This window comes from Chlamydotis macqueenii, chromosome 2, assembly GCF_036417535.1.
Source record: "Chlamydotis macqueenii isolate bChlMac1 chromosome 2, bChlMac1.mat, whole genome shotgun sequence".
Lineage (NCBI taxonomy): Eukaryota > Metazoa > Chordata > Aves > Otidiformes > Otididae > Chlamydotis > Chlamydotis macqueenii.
This window is the reverse complement of record NC_141557.1, coordinates 68,247,806-68,267,282: the sequence shown is the minus strand read 5'-3', so window position 1 is coordinate 68,267,282 and position 19,477 is coordinate 68,247,806. Positions and strand designations below refer to the sequence as shown.

The following is a 19,477-nucleotide window of genomic DNA, read 5'->3' as shown; positions in this document are numbered from 1 at the left end:
ATCCTTTCAGCTTTAGCTGGGATGACTCAGTTTCTTTTCAACAGGCTAGAAAAAGTGTTCCTAAACACAACATATACCATCAGTGATAACGTCAGCAACTCGGGCCACTCAGTGTTTCCAATAATAGGCACCTTCACTTCCAGAATATGTAATACTTTGCAGTATGAAACACTAGCAGCCTGCCCATGTGTTTTTTAAATATACTATGTGCAAGGCCACTGTTATTTTATTGACCTGAGTGGGTCTAGGCATTCTATTGGGCGAACAGCATTGCACCACTAGTTGTACCTGGACAACTCCTCCATCAGTGTTACCATAAATCACCCTTATTTGATTGGATTTAACTTACCTGGCCCGATACCCACTTTAATAATATCTGCTCCGGAAAGAATAAGTTCTTCTACCATCTCTCCTGTCACCACATTGCCTGCCTAGACAGAGGAACAATATCACATATATGGGAGATTTCAAGACTACTGCAGTAAAGACTAATGATGACAATGTAGAGTTTTATCTAGAGATTTTACGAGTTGAACTATATAGAGACAGGAAGAATATAGTTCACCATATTGTTCATTGTGCATGCCACAGAGATTAAACAAATCATACATTCTCAAGCCAAACAAATTTCATGACTGGTCCAGTAAACCCTGATCCTTAAGGTTCCATCAGGATATCTGCTTTGTCCTCCATCCCCCTAAATCCTCACTCAGAGGCCCTCAACCACGTCCTCCCTAACCATAAGGGCTATACAGTCAAACTTACCCCTTACACCCATTGCAACTCCTCCACTTCTGCCCTGCCTATCCCTATAGCCCTCCATTCCATTTGCCTACCTCGCTTTGTGGGAAGATGTTCAGATCTTATTTAAAACCCTGGCAAATATGTTTTTCCTTTAGGATTTAGTATTTTGAGTACTGAAAGATTAAGGAAGGTACTATTCTTATAATTATGTACATTGGTTCCATAATTGGTATGTACATTCAGACTATGTAAGTAAGGGCATTTATACCATACACATTCATTTAGTTGTGGTGATGCCAGAGGCGAAAGAAAGCGGTTTGGTTCCCTCTGCGTGAACTTCGCAGAGATGTAGAGAGCGTGCTGTTTACAGTGACATCTTCTTGGAAAGAAGTTCTGAATTGTTTTGTGCTCTTTACAATATTTTTCCTTGCACTTCAATAGCTTTTCTCCTCCTTTGGTCTACATCCTTGATATGTATTTCTTCAAAGCAGTGGCAGCCCTCTCAGCCTTTGTCTTGCTCCTTCTAGTCATCTTCTTATTCTACAGTCCCTCCATGCCCCTAATCAACTGCTTAGCCTTTGTTTGCTTTGATAACAGATGGAATTTATCTTTCTTGAACCTGGAGAACGAGAAATGTCCATAGTGGTACAGGTGAGTTCTCACCAGGGCTTTGTACAATGCTTGCCTTTCCTATGGAAATATCTTGCCCAACATACAAGAACGCATTTCCCTGTATCATATTCGTGGCGCATAGTAACTCTGTGATCTAGTCATACCTCCAGGAACATTTGCCTACTCTGTTGTTTCCAAACTGTAGCAAAAACTCATGGCACGCCACCTGATGCTGTGCCACCTATTTCTACTCTGCAGTTCTTCAGGCATGGTTTATTGATGTAGGGGCTATCTCTTCTGTCAGAGATTCAGCTGGTAGGGAGTACAGGGGGTGTAGATCTATAACAGGAGATATGGCCTTTTCTGGTTCATGGATGTCATGAAATCCAGAATATGATGTGCTGACAAAGAAACCTACATTTCTTGAACAATGGTTTTCTGCAACTTAAATTCAAAAGAAGCTGATGGAGTCAGTCCAGTCACTTTAGAAATAGATGTCTGCCTCCTAGGAAAGGAAATAACCACAGCTGGCATTAACTGAGCTTCTATTTTGGAAGTTTAGTTGGAGAAAGCACCAAATCAGCCCAGACACTGAAAAAGCTACAAGAGATGAAACACTGGTGGGTCAGTATGATGCAGCTTTTGCCTGTGGCAATAAGTTTTACTCTCCAGGTGTGCCCGTCTCTGAACCTCTGTCCTGGATGGGCCTGGGACCTGTACTGCAGAGAGCTGCTCTCCTGGATGGACCCTTCAGACCTAGGTCAGAGCTTGTCATGCATAACTCTAGGCATAACACAGCATAACTACTCTAGTCTAGTCTATCCTATCCCCTGTGCTCACCATGAGCTGAGTAATGATGAGACTGTTATTTGCCTGAAATGCCAGGGGGTTTTCAGATCCAAAAACACTTTCAGGGACACATATCACAAAGTTTACAAGTGGAAGTAGGGTTTTATTTTATTTTATCTTATTTTTCTGAATCTGTTTCTAAGTTGATGCTCACAAGCACTAAAAAAAAATGCTTATGTGTAGCCAGAAGCAGGCTGATGCATTCTTCAGTTCAGCTTGGAAAAACATCCCTTGCAGTCCAGCAAAGGCAAACCACAGAGCTACAGAAAGGAGCAGCAGAAATACAGGCCAAGCAGTGCCTGTTTCCTGAAGAGTGAGAACATGAAGAAGGAGGACTGGGACCGATCATGCACAAAAGAAGAGGTAGGTGTGTGGTACTGTTGTGGTATTTTCCGAAGTAGGACAGGTAGCAATGACAAGCATCCTTTTTGCCTAAAAAAAACTTGCTCCACTGCACTTCTTGGCCACTGATGCATGAAAAACACTCTTGTGCCTGCCTGGTGCTTGTATTGCATGCAGGGAAAGCTGAAAAGTGGCAGCTCCTGACGGTGCAGCAAGCCTGGAGCCCTTCCAAACACAGGCCGTTTTGCACAAGCAAGAACCCCTGGGTAAGTGGAGCCAAGGGAAGAGTAGAGCTTGCTCCCACTACCAACTTGCAATGGGCAAGAGCCCGAGAAAGCCAGGGCACGAGTGGCACTTTAGTGGTGCAAGAGCAGCAGGCAAGAATCAAGTCGAAAGGGCCCAGAGGAGCCCTGACGAGGGGCTGTGCTCAGTGTTATAGAGGAAAAGGAGCAACCCCTGGGGGCTGCTCTTAGGGCCCGCCCTGGGGGTCTAGAAAGCTTCCTTCCCTTGGATGCAGAGCATGAGGGCTACCTTTGTGGAGCAGGAGCAGTAAGCACCTGGCCAAAATGGCAGCCAAGGAGCCCTGGCAAGGAACGGTGTTCAATGCTGTAGAGGAAGAGGAAAAAACTCCCAGAGACACTTGCTAGCCCACCTTGGGGAAAAAAAAAAAAAGTCTTCCTCCCTGCAGTTGCAGGGCACAAATGGCCATCTCTGTGGTGCATTAGCAGCAGGCAGTAACCTAGGCAAAATGGATCAGAGGCGCCCTGAGAAATGGTCATGCTCAATGCTGCAGAGGAAGGCAAAAAAACCCCAGAGACCAATACCAACCTGCCCTAGGGGAAAATTCTTTCCTGACCCCTGAGCTGGCAATCGGATATTCCCTGAGCATGTGAGCGAGACTTGCCTCTTCATCCCACAGCCTGGTCATGCCTCCCAGGAGATGCCCAAACCCTACTCTCCCTCAGCCTAGAGCCATCTCAAGGCTTTTGAGAGTGGCCAGATGCCCCCAGCCTGACTGACCACGGGGGCAAAAATCCTTCCCATGCCTGGCAGGACACCAGTGGCTGCTCCAAAGCACTGGGACCCCAGCAACATCTCTGCATCCCATTTCTTGCAGCTGCTGCCACTGGCTCTGCAAGGGATAAGGACAGCAAGCTCTGCAGTGCTCCTCAAGAAGGCATTCCCTTGGTCTGTCCATTGCTCTCCAGCTGAAAAGGCCTGATAATAACCTCGGGCACCTCCAGATATTGCTGGTTTTTCCTCACCTCCAACAGCCTTGTCCAGCCTCCAGTCTTCCTCCCTCAGCCCCCTCTAAGTAATTCCACCGGCTTCTCAAGGACTTCCTCTCAGATGTCTGTGGGCTGCCCTCACACCAGCTCTGTCCCAATGATGAAGCCAGGCAGGCTGGCAGTGGGGCACTGGAGGATGTCCCCTTTATCCAGCCCCTGGGCATTGTGATTGCTGTGTTGCTGAAAGAGTACTGAACATGGTGCTGTGACATGGGGGTGATGGGGCCTCCCATGCGCAGCCTCATCTGACAGCACTAAGAATAGCTTAGCTGGAAGGGACCTACAACGATAATCTAGTCCAACTGCCTGATCACTTCAGGGCTGACCAAAAGATAAAGCATGGTATTAAGGTCACTGTCCAAATGCCTCCTTACTGACAGGCACGGAGCATCGACCACCTCTCCAGCAAACCTGTTCCACGGTATGAGCACTCTCTTGGTAAAGAAGGTTCCTAATGTCAAGTCTGAACCTCCCCTGACCGATGTAGCTTTGAGCCATTCCCACACGTCCTGGCACTGGGAGCAGAGAGGAGCACTTTGTTCTCCACATCCCCTCCTCAGGAAGCTGGAGAGAGCAATGAGGTCACCCCTCGGCCTCCTTCTCTCCAAACCAGACAAACCCAGTGTCCTCAGCCACTCCTCAGAGGACACGCCTTTCAGCCCCTTCACCAGCTTTGGTGCCCCCCTCTGGATGCATTCAAGGCCCTTCACATCCTTTTGAAATTGTGGGGTCAGAACCGCACAGAGTACTCAAGGTGAGGCCACACAAATGCTGAATACAGTGGGATAATCACCTCTCTTGATTGGCTGGCTATGCTGTGTTTGATGCACCTCAGGATGTGGTTTGCCCTCCTGGCTGCCAGGGCATACTGGTCACTCATATTGAACCTGCTGTCAACCAGCATACCTGATCCCTTTCTGCAGGGCTGCTCTCCAGCCACTCCTCTCCCAGTTTATACTTGTGCCTGGAATTACTCCATACCAGGTGCAGAATCTGGCATTTGTTCTTGTTCAGTGTCAGGCATTGATGATTACCCAATGTGCCTATCTATCTAGATCCCTGTGCAAAGCCTCTTGTCCCTCAAGAGAGTCAGCAGCACCTCCCAGTTTAGTATCATCAGATAACTTGCTATGGGTGCATTCAACTCCAGCCTCCAGATCACTGATAAAAAAATTGAACAGAACTAGAATTGAGCCCTGAGGAACACCACTGGTGACCAGTCACCAGTCAGATGTAGCTCCATTCACTACAGCCCTTTGAGTCCTGCCCTTCAGCCAGTTCTTCACCCAGCACACTGTCTACTGGCTTACCACACAGCTGGACAACTTGTCCAGAAGGATGCTGTGAGGGATAGTATCAAAAGCCTTACTAAAATCCAGAAAAACTACATCCACCGTCTTCCCTTCACCCACTAGGCAGGTGACCTTATCATAGAAGGATAATAAATTTAACAGGACTTTCCCTTTGTGAACCCATGTTGACTACGCCCAAATACTGCATTGTTATTTAAACGTCTTTCAATAGCACCCAGTATGATCTTCTCCATAATTCTTTCAGCTGCTGAGGTTAGACTAACAGGTCTACAGTTTCTTGGGTCTTTCATGGGTCTTTCCTCATGCCCTTCTCGTAAACTGGAATAATGTTGCCTAGATTTCTATCAGCAGGGACCTCCCCAGACTCCCAAGTTCTTTTGTAGGTGATTCAGAGGGGTCCTGCTGTAGCATCTACTAGCTCCTTCAGTACTCTAGGATGAATCTCATCAAGCCCATCATGCCATCAGATGTTTTAAAACCAAATGTGGTTTTGATTTCAGCTCTGTGCCTTGTCTCATGTCTACAGCATGTTCCTAACTAGAAAAACTGCACAAAATAAACCTGCATGAAATACAAGTCCAGTTGTTCATATAACCCGTTTTGCGCTTTTACTGAGATGGGTTATTAATTTGTGGAGATCTGAATTTAGGATCTAGAGATGTCCAGAAAGCCTTTTATATAATGATATTCCAGGACTTAGCAAGTGTTTGTAGAAGTATTGATATGGGCAGAACAGGAGAAAAATCCTAAAATCCTTACTTAATATTTTCTTAGTTTTTACTGAAACAAAACTCCTGCTGAAGACAGCAGGAGCTACCCAGAGAATGATGGGCAAGGTCTATTCTCCACTTACCAATTTTTGGCTCCTATTTCACATTTATTTCTTTTTAATAAATTTTACTTCCTTCTTTTATTAGCCTGAAACAGCTGACAAGCCACCACCTGAGGCTTTTATAAAAACAATGATACTGTTAGGCAGCAATTTGTGGTCTATGACACAGGTTCACTTAACTTTGCTCAAAACTGCATGATATTGATTAAAAATAAAATAAAATAGAACAGTCAGGAAATAAAAGAATATGTAATAGGTACAGTGTTACCAGCTAAGTGCTGCTCCTTTCTGCTCGGTGGCAATTTATTATACTAAGTGTTGTGCACTCCAAGGTGTGGTTATGGAGAGCATGCTGCTTACAACATTAAGGAAGCAGTTTACCATCTGGAAGGCAGATGACTACCTGTACCGTATGACAGGCAGCACATTACAATTTGCTGAAATAAGCACATTACAATTTAGTGAAATACTGGAGTACATGCAACAGACTCGTAAACAGGAACAAACAGGTATTAAAGTTGGTGGCTCCATGAGATTTGGGATCAAATATGTATTTAACTTAAACAGCAGTGTCTTCTTATTAGCAGAGCATAGCAGGTTGTCAAACTGTCTCTTCAGAAATACTAACCAGACGTTTAATGTTAAGTTACTGCTAGAGAATGTTGGAACTGCATATGTTGATTCAAAATGTTCATCCTAGCAAGGAAAAGCACTTATGTCCCCAGCATACATTTTTTCCTGGAATGCATGTACACACATCAGTGGTTTCTGTCTTTCTGAATCTGCAGATCTTTAACAAATTTTCAGGGAAGATATGGAGCTCTGCACCGCAGACTTCACCCTGCCAATGACAAGCTTGCTTCTTCGAGGTACCTTCTGCAGACCTCAAAGAGCACAAAAAAAAACCACTACAAGAGAGATACAGCTATGTGAAGAGACCCTAGTATCACAGCTGAAGAGCAGGGAAAGCTGTTTTCTCCTATCCAGCTGAGCTCTATTTCCACTGAAACCAATGCTTGCTTTACCATTGATGCCAGTATGACAGCTGAATAAAGGCAAAAGGGCTTTTTAAAGCCTCACCTGTAAGGTAAAGCCAGAATACTTTCAATTAAAAAAAAAAAAAAAAAAAAAAAAACAAAACCAAAAAAACCTGAAAAGGTGAAAATAGAAAGACTGAGACTACAGAGATTAATCTCCCTTAAAATTAATTAAGAATATAAAGCAAGTAAAGTAATTGGAACTTGTACAAAGAAGCCACTACAGACAATACATTTTGTAGTGCATTTGGGCAAGTAGTCAGGGAACACAGTAATTGGTGGAAGTACTGTATTAGTGAAAATCATGCTCATATTAATGATGAAACCATGTACCAATGCATTTCTAATCTGCTGCAGAATTGCCTCTCTAGAAAGAGATATACCCCCGTAACTACCTTGCTGCTAATCTAACTTTGCTACCCCTTGCAGTAAAATAACAGCACCAGCAACAACTGAAAGTCAGGTAAACTACCATGCTTTCAGTGCAGTCAGTTATCAGGGGCTACAACAAATGACCCTGGCTGTGGGCCTGGCCTTACATACTCAGAGCGACATTCAGCTGTACCATCAGCCAGTGTGAGGTTTCAAGTGAGCATCACCATGTCTCGTTCCAGCACCATCAAGCCTGGCCAAACTGTGGGTCAGTCCTGAGGGAAGTCCTGGCCTCAGAAAAGTCAAAGAGAGCTTCACTACTGACTTTAACGGGATCAAGATTTCACCTAACAGGATTATGAAGGCTACAGCTTCTCTGACAGAGACACAAAATCAGTGAACATAATAGGGCAGTGCCTCTCAATTTCAGTCAGGCATTTGATACTGTGCCTCATAAAAGCCTTCTATAAATATCAACTCACACTAAGACAGGAACACTGCTGCACTGATTGAAAGCTGCTGGCAAATGGCAATGGATCAAGCTGGGGAGAAGTGTCTGTGACAACAGTTCTCAAACTTTCTTCTTGTATTCTAGAGGAAAGCACAGTCTGTGCCTCCACACTATCAGAAACACTGCCAAAGGACACTTCCCACCCACCAAAGCAAGGGGTGCTTTACCATAAGATGGAGAGATGATGCCCTCTGTGAGGCTAAGCCATAGCAGGTGAGTTTTTGCACTCAGTACTGTGACTGACCCAAGACAGCCTCAGCTGCATCACTGCCTCCTACCCTGCTATCCCAACTGGCCACTGCTCTGAGACCCCAGCCCTGGCGGACGTGCCATTACTGGATTCACTCTGTTGCTTGTTGTAGAGACAAACTGGGAGCAGTCTGCAGGGCTTTCTCTGACTGAATTCTGCCTCCATTAAGGCTCTGAGAAGTTCTGCTACTGACTCCAAGGGGAGCAACAGTTTCTGACCCCTGCCATTCCCTCTGCTCCTGCTTTGCAATTCCACTTGCCTCCCTCTCTGGCCCACATCTTCTGGGTGCTACTGCACCTGAAAGTGTGCTCCTGCCCCAGCCTTTTCCTTCCTGCCACACTCCCTGCTCCCCTCTCTAGAGTTTCTTCTGTATAATGAACAAAGAACACTACAAATAGAAAAATTCATGATAAAATCTTGGCAAAGCTTGCTGGCAAAGCTATCTGAGCTTGCTAAACAGACTTTCAGTGAAATGGAAGAACCCTGATGTCTAAAATTACACTAATATGTAAGGACGACGATTACTGTAATATAAAGGCTCTGACCCTCCATCATGAATGTCAACTGAAGTTTTTTTTTCTTTAGAATTCAGCAAGTAGGCACATGATGCTGTGGTATGAAAACACTCCACTGGACCATTACTCTTGATTCTGGGAGGCAGTGCTGCATTTGTGAGACACTCAGGAGACCTGAGTACTGCTTCTTCCTCAATCTAATCAGTGATTTAAGGCAAGTCACGTTGTACCTTTCTGCCCCTATTTGTCTTCCCTATCCTTTGTGTTCCCTGGAGAAACGGATCTTCTTTGTAAATTAACGTGAAAGGCAGGAGTGAAAAGAACTTGTGTCAGAGCCAGCAGAAGAAAATAAGATAATGTGATTATAAAAGCAAGTATTTAAAAAGGCAAAAACATGCATTTGAAAAGTTGTTACACAAGAGACATCCTCTATCTGCACTGGAGTATCCGCCGCAGAGAATACTACCTTAACCACAGTTGCTTTGCACATCACCTTTCAGCCTCAGTGCTGAACCCATTACACGGCCCCTGGGAACACACATTCCCTGAGACCCGGGGTCGGGTTACTGTTACGTACTGCACTGCAGCTGACTGTGGAATGAATGGTCATGCTGAGGAAAGCAAACAAGACAGCCTGCAAGGTCCTGGAGATCACTTTCAGCTACGAGAAAGCTTCTTTATTTTTATACCTTCTATTTAAACGCTAACCCTTTTGTTTGAAAGCCACAGCATCAGAGAGCATACTGCAGGCACAGCACAGAGACATCAAAGCAAAGAGAACAGGTAGCAGCAGGACATGTCTTCCAGAGTATCATAAAAAGGAGCCTAGACAAACTCCTGTATTTCAGACAGGAATAGCTTCAAAAGGCCACCTTGGCACAGAGTGTAAAGTAAACTCATTTGTAAGTGAGGTAGAGGTATATGTCCCTAGTTGAATCAGAGACTTTCAGGGACTGCACAGACTCTGCAGGCTTTGGAAAACAGAAGATCCTTGAGCACCCCAAGTTTGTCAGCATGCTTTTAGGAATGGAAATTATCCCTGTGCAGATTAAAAACATAAACCATACTAAACAATATTCAGAGAAAGGAGCTACAATTAGAGATGGCAACTGAACAGGTCAGGGCTGTATATGTGCTCAAGCAGGTAGTGCTGTCAGGAAAATACCTAACAATAACCTTAGTCACAGAAGCAGAGAAACTACACAGGTAGTTTAGCAGATGTGGGAAGTGGATGAGACTGGCTTAAGGACCTTGGACTGAAATCTAGGCTTGATACTACACTTTGACATTGACCTCCTGTGCCTTCTGGGCCATTAATCTTGGTTGAGTTCCTGCCTCAGTCAGCAAAGTCTGCAGTTTGTGGGGAGGTGGAGGAGGGGATGACACACTATTTTCTTTCCACTCCTGATAAGGAAGATATTTTTTTAACTATGTGGTTTAAGCTCCCTCCCACAACTCTTCAAGCCAAAGACACTGGAGTAATCATGGTACTAGGGACAATACTTCAGATCCAAAGCAAGGAAACAGCTCCTTCCCTCACTGTAGTGAACATGGAGCAGGAAGCTCAAAAAGCCCACACCTATCATTTCATACTTCCAAAAGCTCTCCCCAAAGCCATAGGAAATATGGTCATACCAAAAAGGTTCCCACGTCTGCTGGTAGTTGTTGAAGGATGCCTGCTCATTAGCCTATGGTAATCCAGAACCCCACAGGCATTCCAGTCCACTTCCATTTTCCAATGCCACCATCTTTCAGAGGAAAGAACACTGTCTTCCTCCCAACATGGGAGGAAGGAAGATAGTCTCCCCTAAGCTGCTTGTACATGCAGTTCCCTACTAAACAAGGCAGACTGTGCATTTATGACCATTTTTACTTCATATTTCTTTTACAGGTGTGAAGCTTTGTGTCTGGCATGAAAAAGTGAGAAAGTGTTGCCTAAACACATTATTTTTTTTTCTGCACTGGATTGAAGAAAGACTTGTAGCCTCATTAAGAATCTGCTGCTTGTTCGAGAATTTCTGCTATTCTCATGGAAACAAATTCAGATCCATTTCTTCAAAGGCCCTGGGAAACAAGCAGGAGCAGTAGGACTCCTGCTGCAAGGAGTCCTGTGTTGGCACAACCATCCTACTCTTAGTGCAAAAACATGACATTAGCGCTCTGAGAAAGGATAGTAACATCATAGAAAGTGTACCAAAAGCCCTGGCATTGACTAAACATTTTGCTCCCTGATGACCAAGTTCACAATTGCACAACACCCCTATGATTCCCATCATAGGCAAGGATTAGTCTACATTCAAGTGTCTTCACAGTGACCTAATAGACAAAAACAGCATTGGCGTCAACTGGCCAGGAACATCAGTGCATTCCCACAGCAAACCTCAGCTCGGAATCACCAAAATAAACCTACACACTTTATGATTAGAGGTCACATCTGGTGTGGGAAGGAGGACGTGAGTAGGAAAAAAATTGATCCACCCAGTCTGCCATGCCAACATCAAACTGCTGTATCAGAGCACACACTCAACATTCCCACAGACATTATCAGTAATGGAAGACTGACAATGCCAACACGTTATTAAACTGTTGTCATTTGGCCTACAGTCAACATCTTGCTGAACTTAAAGGGTAGATGAATAGAGTTGCCCTCTATATTCTCAGAAGGATATCTGTATTTGTGTGGAAGATGAGAGGTTTGAGTCAGACTTTTTCTTTCTCTTCTTTCTACCTTTCCTTTTTTTAAATGAGGACTCGAAGTGATTCAGCTACCACAGAGCTTCTGATGCCTACCAACCAAACTCTGGGCCTTGTTCCTGGACAGAATTCCCACACTCCCCCTCCACCCTTTCTACACACTTACCATAATGGTGTGATGTGGGAACAGGGCACGGACAGACTTCACAAATTCCACAAAGTGCTCTGAATAGCCATTTGCTACATCCAGGCAGATGTATCTAATAGGTGGAATGGCCTCTAGAATACTCGTTAACTTGTCCAAATCAGCTTTTCCACTACCTGAGCTTGCTGCTACATGCTAGAAAGACAGGGAGAACAAAATGGGAGTAGTAGTTTGTAAAAAAATGGTATAAACACACACTTTGTATGTCTTTTTCTGTATAGTCTTGGAAGGACTTGTGCTGGAAACTACCAAACATCATATTATATAATATGAAATAAATACCTTCCTGGAAATATCAATGTGTTACTTCTGTTCTGTTTAAAGGCTCCAAAATAAAGCAAAATTAGCATTTTACCAGCTCTTCATTCACAAGTGGGTTCTTATAGGCAAATATAATCACCTGAGATGGATGAAGGCTCAGTCATACTCATATTAACACAAACACAGAAGAAGCCCTAATTTGGTATACCTCCAGGAAGGCAGAGTGACAAAATTTGGGGCACTGTCAGAGAGTAGAATCTGGGTCTTTAAGTTCACCAAACACTCATCTCTAGAATCACAGAATAGTTGAGTTTGAAAGATACCCCTTGAGATTGTATAGTCCAACCACCTTGCTCAAGCAAGGTCAGCTACCACTGAAAACAAGCACATAGCTTCCTCCTTTGTCTTCTTACAAGTTCTTTCCAATAGAAAAATAGTTTCCATAGCTGTTGGCCCACAGAACCTCTGCAGAGATCCAAGGTCACAGAGTAAGTCAGTAATCACTAGGAGATCCTACTCCAGTGATTATGAACCACAAATGAGCTAAGTGCCAAAGTGTTCAGAAATAAGATATTCCTGGGACCACTTTCTACTCTGTAGTGGCATATAAACAACCCTGATAAACTTAAGTGATAGGCTGGCTTTCAGGCAATCCTGTAATCAATAGTCTTTATAATGTAATTCTAAAATGTGCCATAGTTAAAGATACAATACAGCTGTGTGGTATAAGCACTACCACAGCTCCCAACAGCAACAGAAGCACACAGCAGTTAGACCTAATCCCAAGTATTTCCTTCTTCTTTGTTCAGGATACTTCTCTGTTTCCATTCCAGGCATATATAAACTTTGCTTTTTTGCATCTTAATATAAGCATTTTCATAATGGACTCACATAGCTATTCTTTTTAAACCAGGACAAGCCACTTCCCTTGATGCATTAAAGAACAGCAAATATCTTCATTCCCCAAAACCTCACTTGACAACAGTACTCCCAAGAGATTCCAATGGATGTGAGTTCAGAACAAAGCAATAAACCATAATAATTTACAGTATGAAAATGTACCTCAAGGCATTCTGGGTGACTGGCAGCAAACAGTTTCCATTCTTCCAGAGAATAATGCTTGTGAATTGCAGTGAACATTGCATGCTAGCAAAAATAAGAAAACTGATATTAATGTCCAAGTTAGTCATCTTTCCCTCAGCTGCAGAATAGCAAGATATTACAAATTCCCATTTTAAGTACGGGCCCATCCTGCTTGGAAGAAACAGCAACAGTGAATAACAGACCAGGCAACTCCAAATGGCTCTTCAAAGGTGACTTAGCACACTTAGAGGACCTTTCAGGATCAGGTTTCTGATGTGTTTCATGAAGCTACAGTCAATATTTTGAATGTGCTTAAGTACTGCAAGAAATTACTGTGAGCCTTGAGGCCAGAGGCTAATTAACTAGTGACTCCTGACTGCTGCGGCTTTATCCAGTAACCTACACTTCCAAAACCGTTCTCAGCTAATAATTTTTTTTTTCTGGATGGGAGCACAGTAGAGACCTCAAAAACTAAGCTCTAGAAGCTCCACTGAAGCTGAGCTACACCCAAGACGAATGTTGTGGTTTTGTTAGTGAGGGGGGGCCTAAGGTGGTAGCTTCTGTAGGAAACTGCTAGAAGTTGCTCTCCTTTGTTCAGTGGACTCGGCCGGGCCTAGGGCGGACCTGCTGCTGGCCAAGGCCGAGCCGATTGGTAGCAGAATGTTCCGTGATAACGCCTCTGCGATAACGTATTTAAGAAGGGGAAAACGGAAAAAAAAAGAGAAAAGAGAAGATGTGAAGAAGCTGAGCGGGGGCAGAGGCGCAGAGGGGGAGGCGCAGGCCTCATGAGCCTTGCAGGCCTCACCCTCTGGCCTCTCGCCAGGCGGCCGAGTGGGCCTGACTCGGTTCGGCCCGGCTGCAAGAAGTGGAGAGATGAGAAGTGAATAAGATGTGAAAAGGATCCTGAGAAGCATCTGCCAGCCTGTTGTGAGGAACTGCTGCAAACGCCAAGGTCAGTGCAGAAGGAGGGGAAGCAGTAATGCGGCTCCTGGCCAAGATTCCCCTGCAGCCTGTGGTGACGACCATGGTGGAGCAGGTTGTCCCCCTGCAGCCCGTGGAGGTCCATGGAAGAGCAGAGATCCACTTGGAGCCCGTGAAGGACCCCGTACCGGGGGAGGTGGATGCCTGAAGGAGGCTGTGGCCCGTGGAGGGCCCGCTGGGACAGCCGTTCTGGAGAGACTGTACTCCGTGGAAGAGATGACCCACGCCGGAGCAGTTCCACGAAGGACTGTGGCGTATGGGTGGGACCCCACAACGGAGCAGGGGAGGAATGTGAGGAGTTCTTCCCCCAACCATGAAGCAGCAGCATGAAACAACACGTGATGAACTGACCGCAACCCCCATTCCCTCTTCCCCACTGTGCTGCTCAGGAGGGGAAGGTGGTAGAGATAATGTTAAGCCTGGGAAAAGGGAGGGGTGGAGGGAGGTTATCTTGTTCTCTGTTTCATTCTCCTGCTGTTTGTAGTAATAAATGAATAGTTTTCCCCAAGTCGAGTCTGTTTTGCCCGTGACGGTAACTTTAAGGATTTCTCCCTGTCCTTATCTCAAACCTCGAGCCCTTTTTCCTTATATTACCTCTCCCTATTCTCTCAGAGGGTGGGGGGAGTTAGAGAGAGACTGCATAGTCTGGTCCCGATCGGGGCTGAACTACGACAAAGGAAGCCTCCCAGTAAGCGTCTCCACCACAACTATCTTATATCTGGAGCCCTGTCTCTGGTAACTGTACTGCTGTAACAGTACAGCTGCTTTGCAGTAAAACCACATCTTCTTGTTCTGGATTTTTTAACTCAAGCCCCCCTGTTCTCCAACAAACATAGCTAAAAATTAACTAAAGCTGCTCACTGTCACCCAGTGGCTTCCCAGTTGTTGCAGAAATGAGAATCAACACTTACTTTTGCCATAACCACGGCCATTTCAAATGTCCCCACAGTGTCCATGTTTGCCACTATAATGGGAATTCCTGTGTATGTCTGCTTGGAGTTGCGGAAGGTGAAGGTGCGCGTAAGGTCAACCTGCAATGAATAGGCACATAACTTTTAAGTAACTGATTGCAATCTAACAAGAGTTTTGCCACTGACTTCAGATACAGGAGGTTTGGACACTGCTTCTTAATTTTCCTCACACTTCCTATTCTTCTTCCTTTTCACTATTATCTCACTGTATTTTTTTTTTTGTTACAAGTTCTGCCTTCCAATAAGAAAGAAAATACAGAAGTAAAATAATGTTTTCTATGTTACAGAGAGTTCTTACTGAAGAAAAAAAGAATCAAAATTAAAAAATAAAAGAAACAAGTCAGAAGGGGTTGGAAAGAACCAAGCACAACAACGACTGTGGATTATTTTATACAGAAGTAACCTCAGCTGTTTGTTTGGCTGCCTGAGAAACCAAAGTTGATGTCCTAGCTCCACAGAAATCAGAACTGGAACCCACTCTGTCTCCAGGGCATAGAGGGCTTTGTCCCAATCTTTAATGTAAATGACAACACAACAAAGTAAGCTCTTACTTTTGGCTATGGTCACCAGCACTTGTGCCATACAATACGAACAATCACATCCTGGCTTATTAAACCATGAGGCTGCTAGTTTCTAAGCTAATTTCTTAGAACTGTGTCAACCTTCACCTTCAGTTATTTCGTCTTCAACATCCTCAAATGAGCATGATAACATCAGGTGGTGCCCTAGTTCTCCAAACAGATGTCTGGGAAGGCAATATAAGAATGAGGCAAGTTTTGAAAGATTCTTTCCCTAGCCTGCCTTCCCAGGTCCCAAGAAGCTGACGTTTAGAGATCTTCAAGGAAAAAAGGTTTGCTCCAATCCATTGCGCTAAATAGCCAGTCATGGACAAAGAACTTGCCTTGTAATTTTTGTAAGACTTCACATCTTTAGCCTCACCAATATCCCATAGCAATACATTCCAAAGATTAATTATACACTGCATTAAAACTATGACCTTTGCCTGATAATTACATTCAGTGCTTCCTACTTCTTGTTTTGTGAGACACAATCAACAGCCACTTCTCATTTTCACCTTTTCCATGCCACTCCTCGCTTCACAGACTTCTATAGCATATCCTCCACAGCTGCTGCTTCTCCATACTGAATAGTCCTAGTATGTTTAGTTTTTTCCTCATGTAGAAACCAGTCAATACCACTCATCATCCTGGCTGCCATTCGCTGTACTTATTTTAGCATATTATGCTGTTCTTGTGAAGGGATCACCAGAACCGCGTACTCAAGAGGAACACACCAAGGAGCATCACAAAGCTAACCGATTTTCCTTAATTCCTCTGGAAGCACTTCTGACCACCTCTTTGTCTCTCTCCTGAGTGGTAACAGCTAATTTATAGCTTATTGTTCTATGCACTATGAGGAAATAACTTCTGACTCTAGGATTGCTCACCATCACTCAACAACAGTAAAAGTTTCTTTAGAGAGTAAATTATTAAATGTATTTTACTACTTCCACCTAGGTCTTCGTCATAAGAAAGTACATTGGTTGTTCTGTTAAAGCTCCCTGGACTTACTTGAATGTACAGATTTAAATTAATGACTAGACTTCCTACGGGACACTTGTCTGGTGTACTTAAAATGGACAGCCTGCAGAGGCAAGTCCAGCAGGCTACATGAATACTAACAGACAGAAAATGCTGCTCCTGCTCCAACCATTGCTTTAACTAATTTTGACACTTGAATTCAAGCTTCAAATTTTCTGTAATCTTTTCAAAAAGAGAAAGCAATCATGAAAAATTAAGACAGTGCATGGAATCAAAACCAAGTACCAACAGAGCAGACCTACAAGAAGAGCTGCAAACACCCCAAACTGCCTCTCTAAAAAGCTGACTTAATCTCAGTTACTGCATAAAAAGCTGTCCTTGCGCAAAATGAGACATTCACACCAGAGAAGCAGATGCTTGCTGATACAAGCTTCAAAGCAGCAGCTTGCTGGGTAACAGGCACTGTAGTATGCTGCCTCTGTTCCTCTGCCAGAACTATTTATTTATATTCTTGTTTGGAAGCAGACTGGGGCTGTCCATTTCAGATCTGGCTCTCACAGACACTGTTTATTCCTGTTGCTACAGCCTCAGTGATGGTGTCCAATTTCTTAACCTTCATCAGTTTTCACTGACCCTCCTCATGACATGCACTTTTTCTCATGTGAAATGTTTTTAACAGGTCATCATAGCCACCCGTTACAACCCTGCCGTATCAGCTCGTGTTCCTCCTATCATTTTCCCTTCCCAGCAGCCCTTCTTTCCACAGCCGGCAGGCAGCTAAATATACCAAACACTGCACTTGAAGGAGCAATGTGTCACTCGGTGGAGCACAGCTCCACCTGTTTGCCAGGCCAGCACAACGAATTTTAAAGAGGGACTGTGGGTCCCCAAGCAAATGGCTGGAAGAGGCCTACAGGCCTTATAAGCAGTAATCGCACGCGATGAGGAGTTACTGAGCTGGGACACCGTTCCTTGTAAATTAAAAATCATTAGCCTGAGATTACCTTTCTACTGAGAGGGTCTCTCCAATCTTACCCCTTCGTAACAGCAATGAAGTTTTGCTTAGTTGTTGCCCTTAAAATCCCTGGCTGTAGGCCCGTAATAAACACAGCCATCCCGCTTCCCTTTCCAGTCTTGCCTTTCTACCTCACTTTATCTGTCTCGCTCTCTCTCTCTCTTACAACTCCACTTCCCCTGGAGAAAAGCTTAATCCTCTTTCCATCCCCCAACACGACGTAATTCCTCCATCAGTCAAACGAAATCCTTTGTTAACCTTGGGGTTACATGAGGTAAGAGAGAAGGCACCTTCAATCCCGAGGCAGCCATCTTTTCTGTAGAAGCAAATCCTCACAGGATTTCCCGGGGTCTTTCCTGATCCCTGCTGAGAAATACCTACCGCAGTATCTTGGCTAACAGTGGCCCTGGGCCAGCAGGGACCCCTGGGCCGCAGGGGTACGGGTGGGCTCGGCCCACACAGGTCCCGCAGCAGCAAGAAGCAGGTTGCGGGGCAGGGGGCAGGGGTTAACACAAGGGAGGGTGAAAGGCACCCCACCGCCCCAGGTTTCCACTTTGACGGGATCCCAGCCCGGGGCACCTTGTGCCGCGGGAAGCACTCCCCAGCATCTTCGCTGGTTTGTTTTTTTTTTTTTAAAAAAAAAAAAACAACTATTTTTAAAATGAGCGTGTCAGTGACTCGATAACAGCACAACTCACAACCCCCGAGGCTGAGAGCGATGATGTCTGCCGGCCCGCACCCCAGGCTTTTGCCGGCCCAAGCTGCGGGGCGCATAACCGGACCCCACCCCCCCACCTTGCCCCGGAGAGGGGCTGGCAGAGCTCTCGGTTCAGCGCTGCCCCAAAGACAGGCAGCCCCCCACACGGAAACTGGAGGTCACTCCCCGCTCCACGCCGCAGAAATCCGCAGAGGCACCTGTTAGGAGCGAACAACACTCCCCCCACATACACACACACCTACACACCCCCGCGACCCCCTCACCGCCTTTTTTCTTGTTTTTGCTGAGGTGCGGGGGAGGACAGTGCGGCGCCGGGGCTAGGGAGGGGACGGGGGGGGGACGGGACACGCCACGCCACGCCACGGGCTCCATAACCCCAGCCCCCTCCTCCTAGGAGCAGCGGCATCCTCCCACCCCCCCCCCCCCGCGCCACACAATGGGCGTTTCGATTGGGGAGGGCATTGCTACGTTAGACTGGGGAATAAAAATAAAGCAGGGAGGGAAGGAGGGTTAGGGAAGTTAGGTGCTGGGAAGGGAGGAAAAGCATGCCGGGTTTGAATGCCCCCACCTCTGATCTGCTTTTGAGGCTGCTTCTTTTGGGTCTGAGCAGGACATCTTTAAAGTCCAGTTTGAGGTCTGCGTCTACCCGGGGCATCTTGGCGGGCTGCGGGGGCGCGGGCTCTCCTGGCGGCAGTGGCGGCCCCGCACCGCTCGCTCCGCTCCGCTGCACCGCGCCGCCTGCAGAGCCGCGCCGGCCAAAGCCCGCGGGCCGCGCACAGAGCCTATTTATAGGGTGCGGGGAGCGCGGCGCTGCGGCCCGGGCCTCATTGCTTTATTAGGAGAGAGGTGTTTTTAGCTGAGCAGCTGGCCACCCCCTGCCCTTTCTCCCGCCGCAGTCACCCTTGCTTCTACACCGGGCTGGGCGCTCTGTGTGTGTGAGTGAAGCGGGGGGGGGGCAGATGGGGACGCCCGTGCGGGGCGAGGCGCGGGCACAGCCGGCGGCACGGCCGCCTTAAGGGCAAAGCAAGGGCAGAGGAAATGGCGCCTCCATGTGACCGCGCGGGTGGCCGCCGAGCCCGCCGCTGCCTGCTGTGACAGCCAGCCGTGCAGCAGAACGCTGCCCACCTGTCGCTACCCGGCGGCCGCGGAGGGGCTGAGCTGACATGTTACCCGCCCCACTTCCCCCCTCCCCCCACTTCCCACTTCCACCGCCCCGGGCGGCGATTGCGGACCAACGGCTGCGGACCAACCGCCGCCCGGCGCGGGGGCGGCCCTGAGGCGGCCGCACCGGCGGGGGCTGGTGGCGCTCCCCAACGTTTTTTTTCGGGAGACGGCCGCACGG

At 46.3% G+C, this 19,477-nt stretch overlaps 1 protein-coding gene across 1 annotated transcript in view; it reads right to left on the bottom strand.

The window, feature by feature from the left end:
* The window catches only part of GMPR (guanosine monophosphate reductase), a 40,421-nt gene extending 21,543 nt beyond the window's left edge, over positions 1-18,878 (bottom strand). Inside the window, exons 1-5 of the mRNA XM_086740173.1 lie at positions 18,704-18,878; positions 14,802-14,921; positions 12,889-12,972; positions 11,527-11,700; positions 350-431 (exon numbers count right to left, since the gene is read on the bottom strand). Of these exons, the coding sequence (XP_086596299.1) occupies positions 350-431; positions 11,527-11,700; positions 12,889-12,972; positions 14,802-14,921; positions 18,704-18,790 (547 nt within the window). The 5' untranslated portion in view covers positions 18,791-18,878. The remainder of the gene's footprint in view (positions 1-349; positions 432-11,526; positions 11,701-12,888; positions 12,973-14,801; positions 14,922-18,703) is intronic.
* Positions 18,879-19,477: the final 599 nt, after the last annotated feature.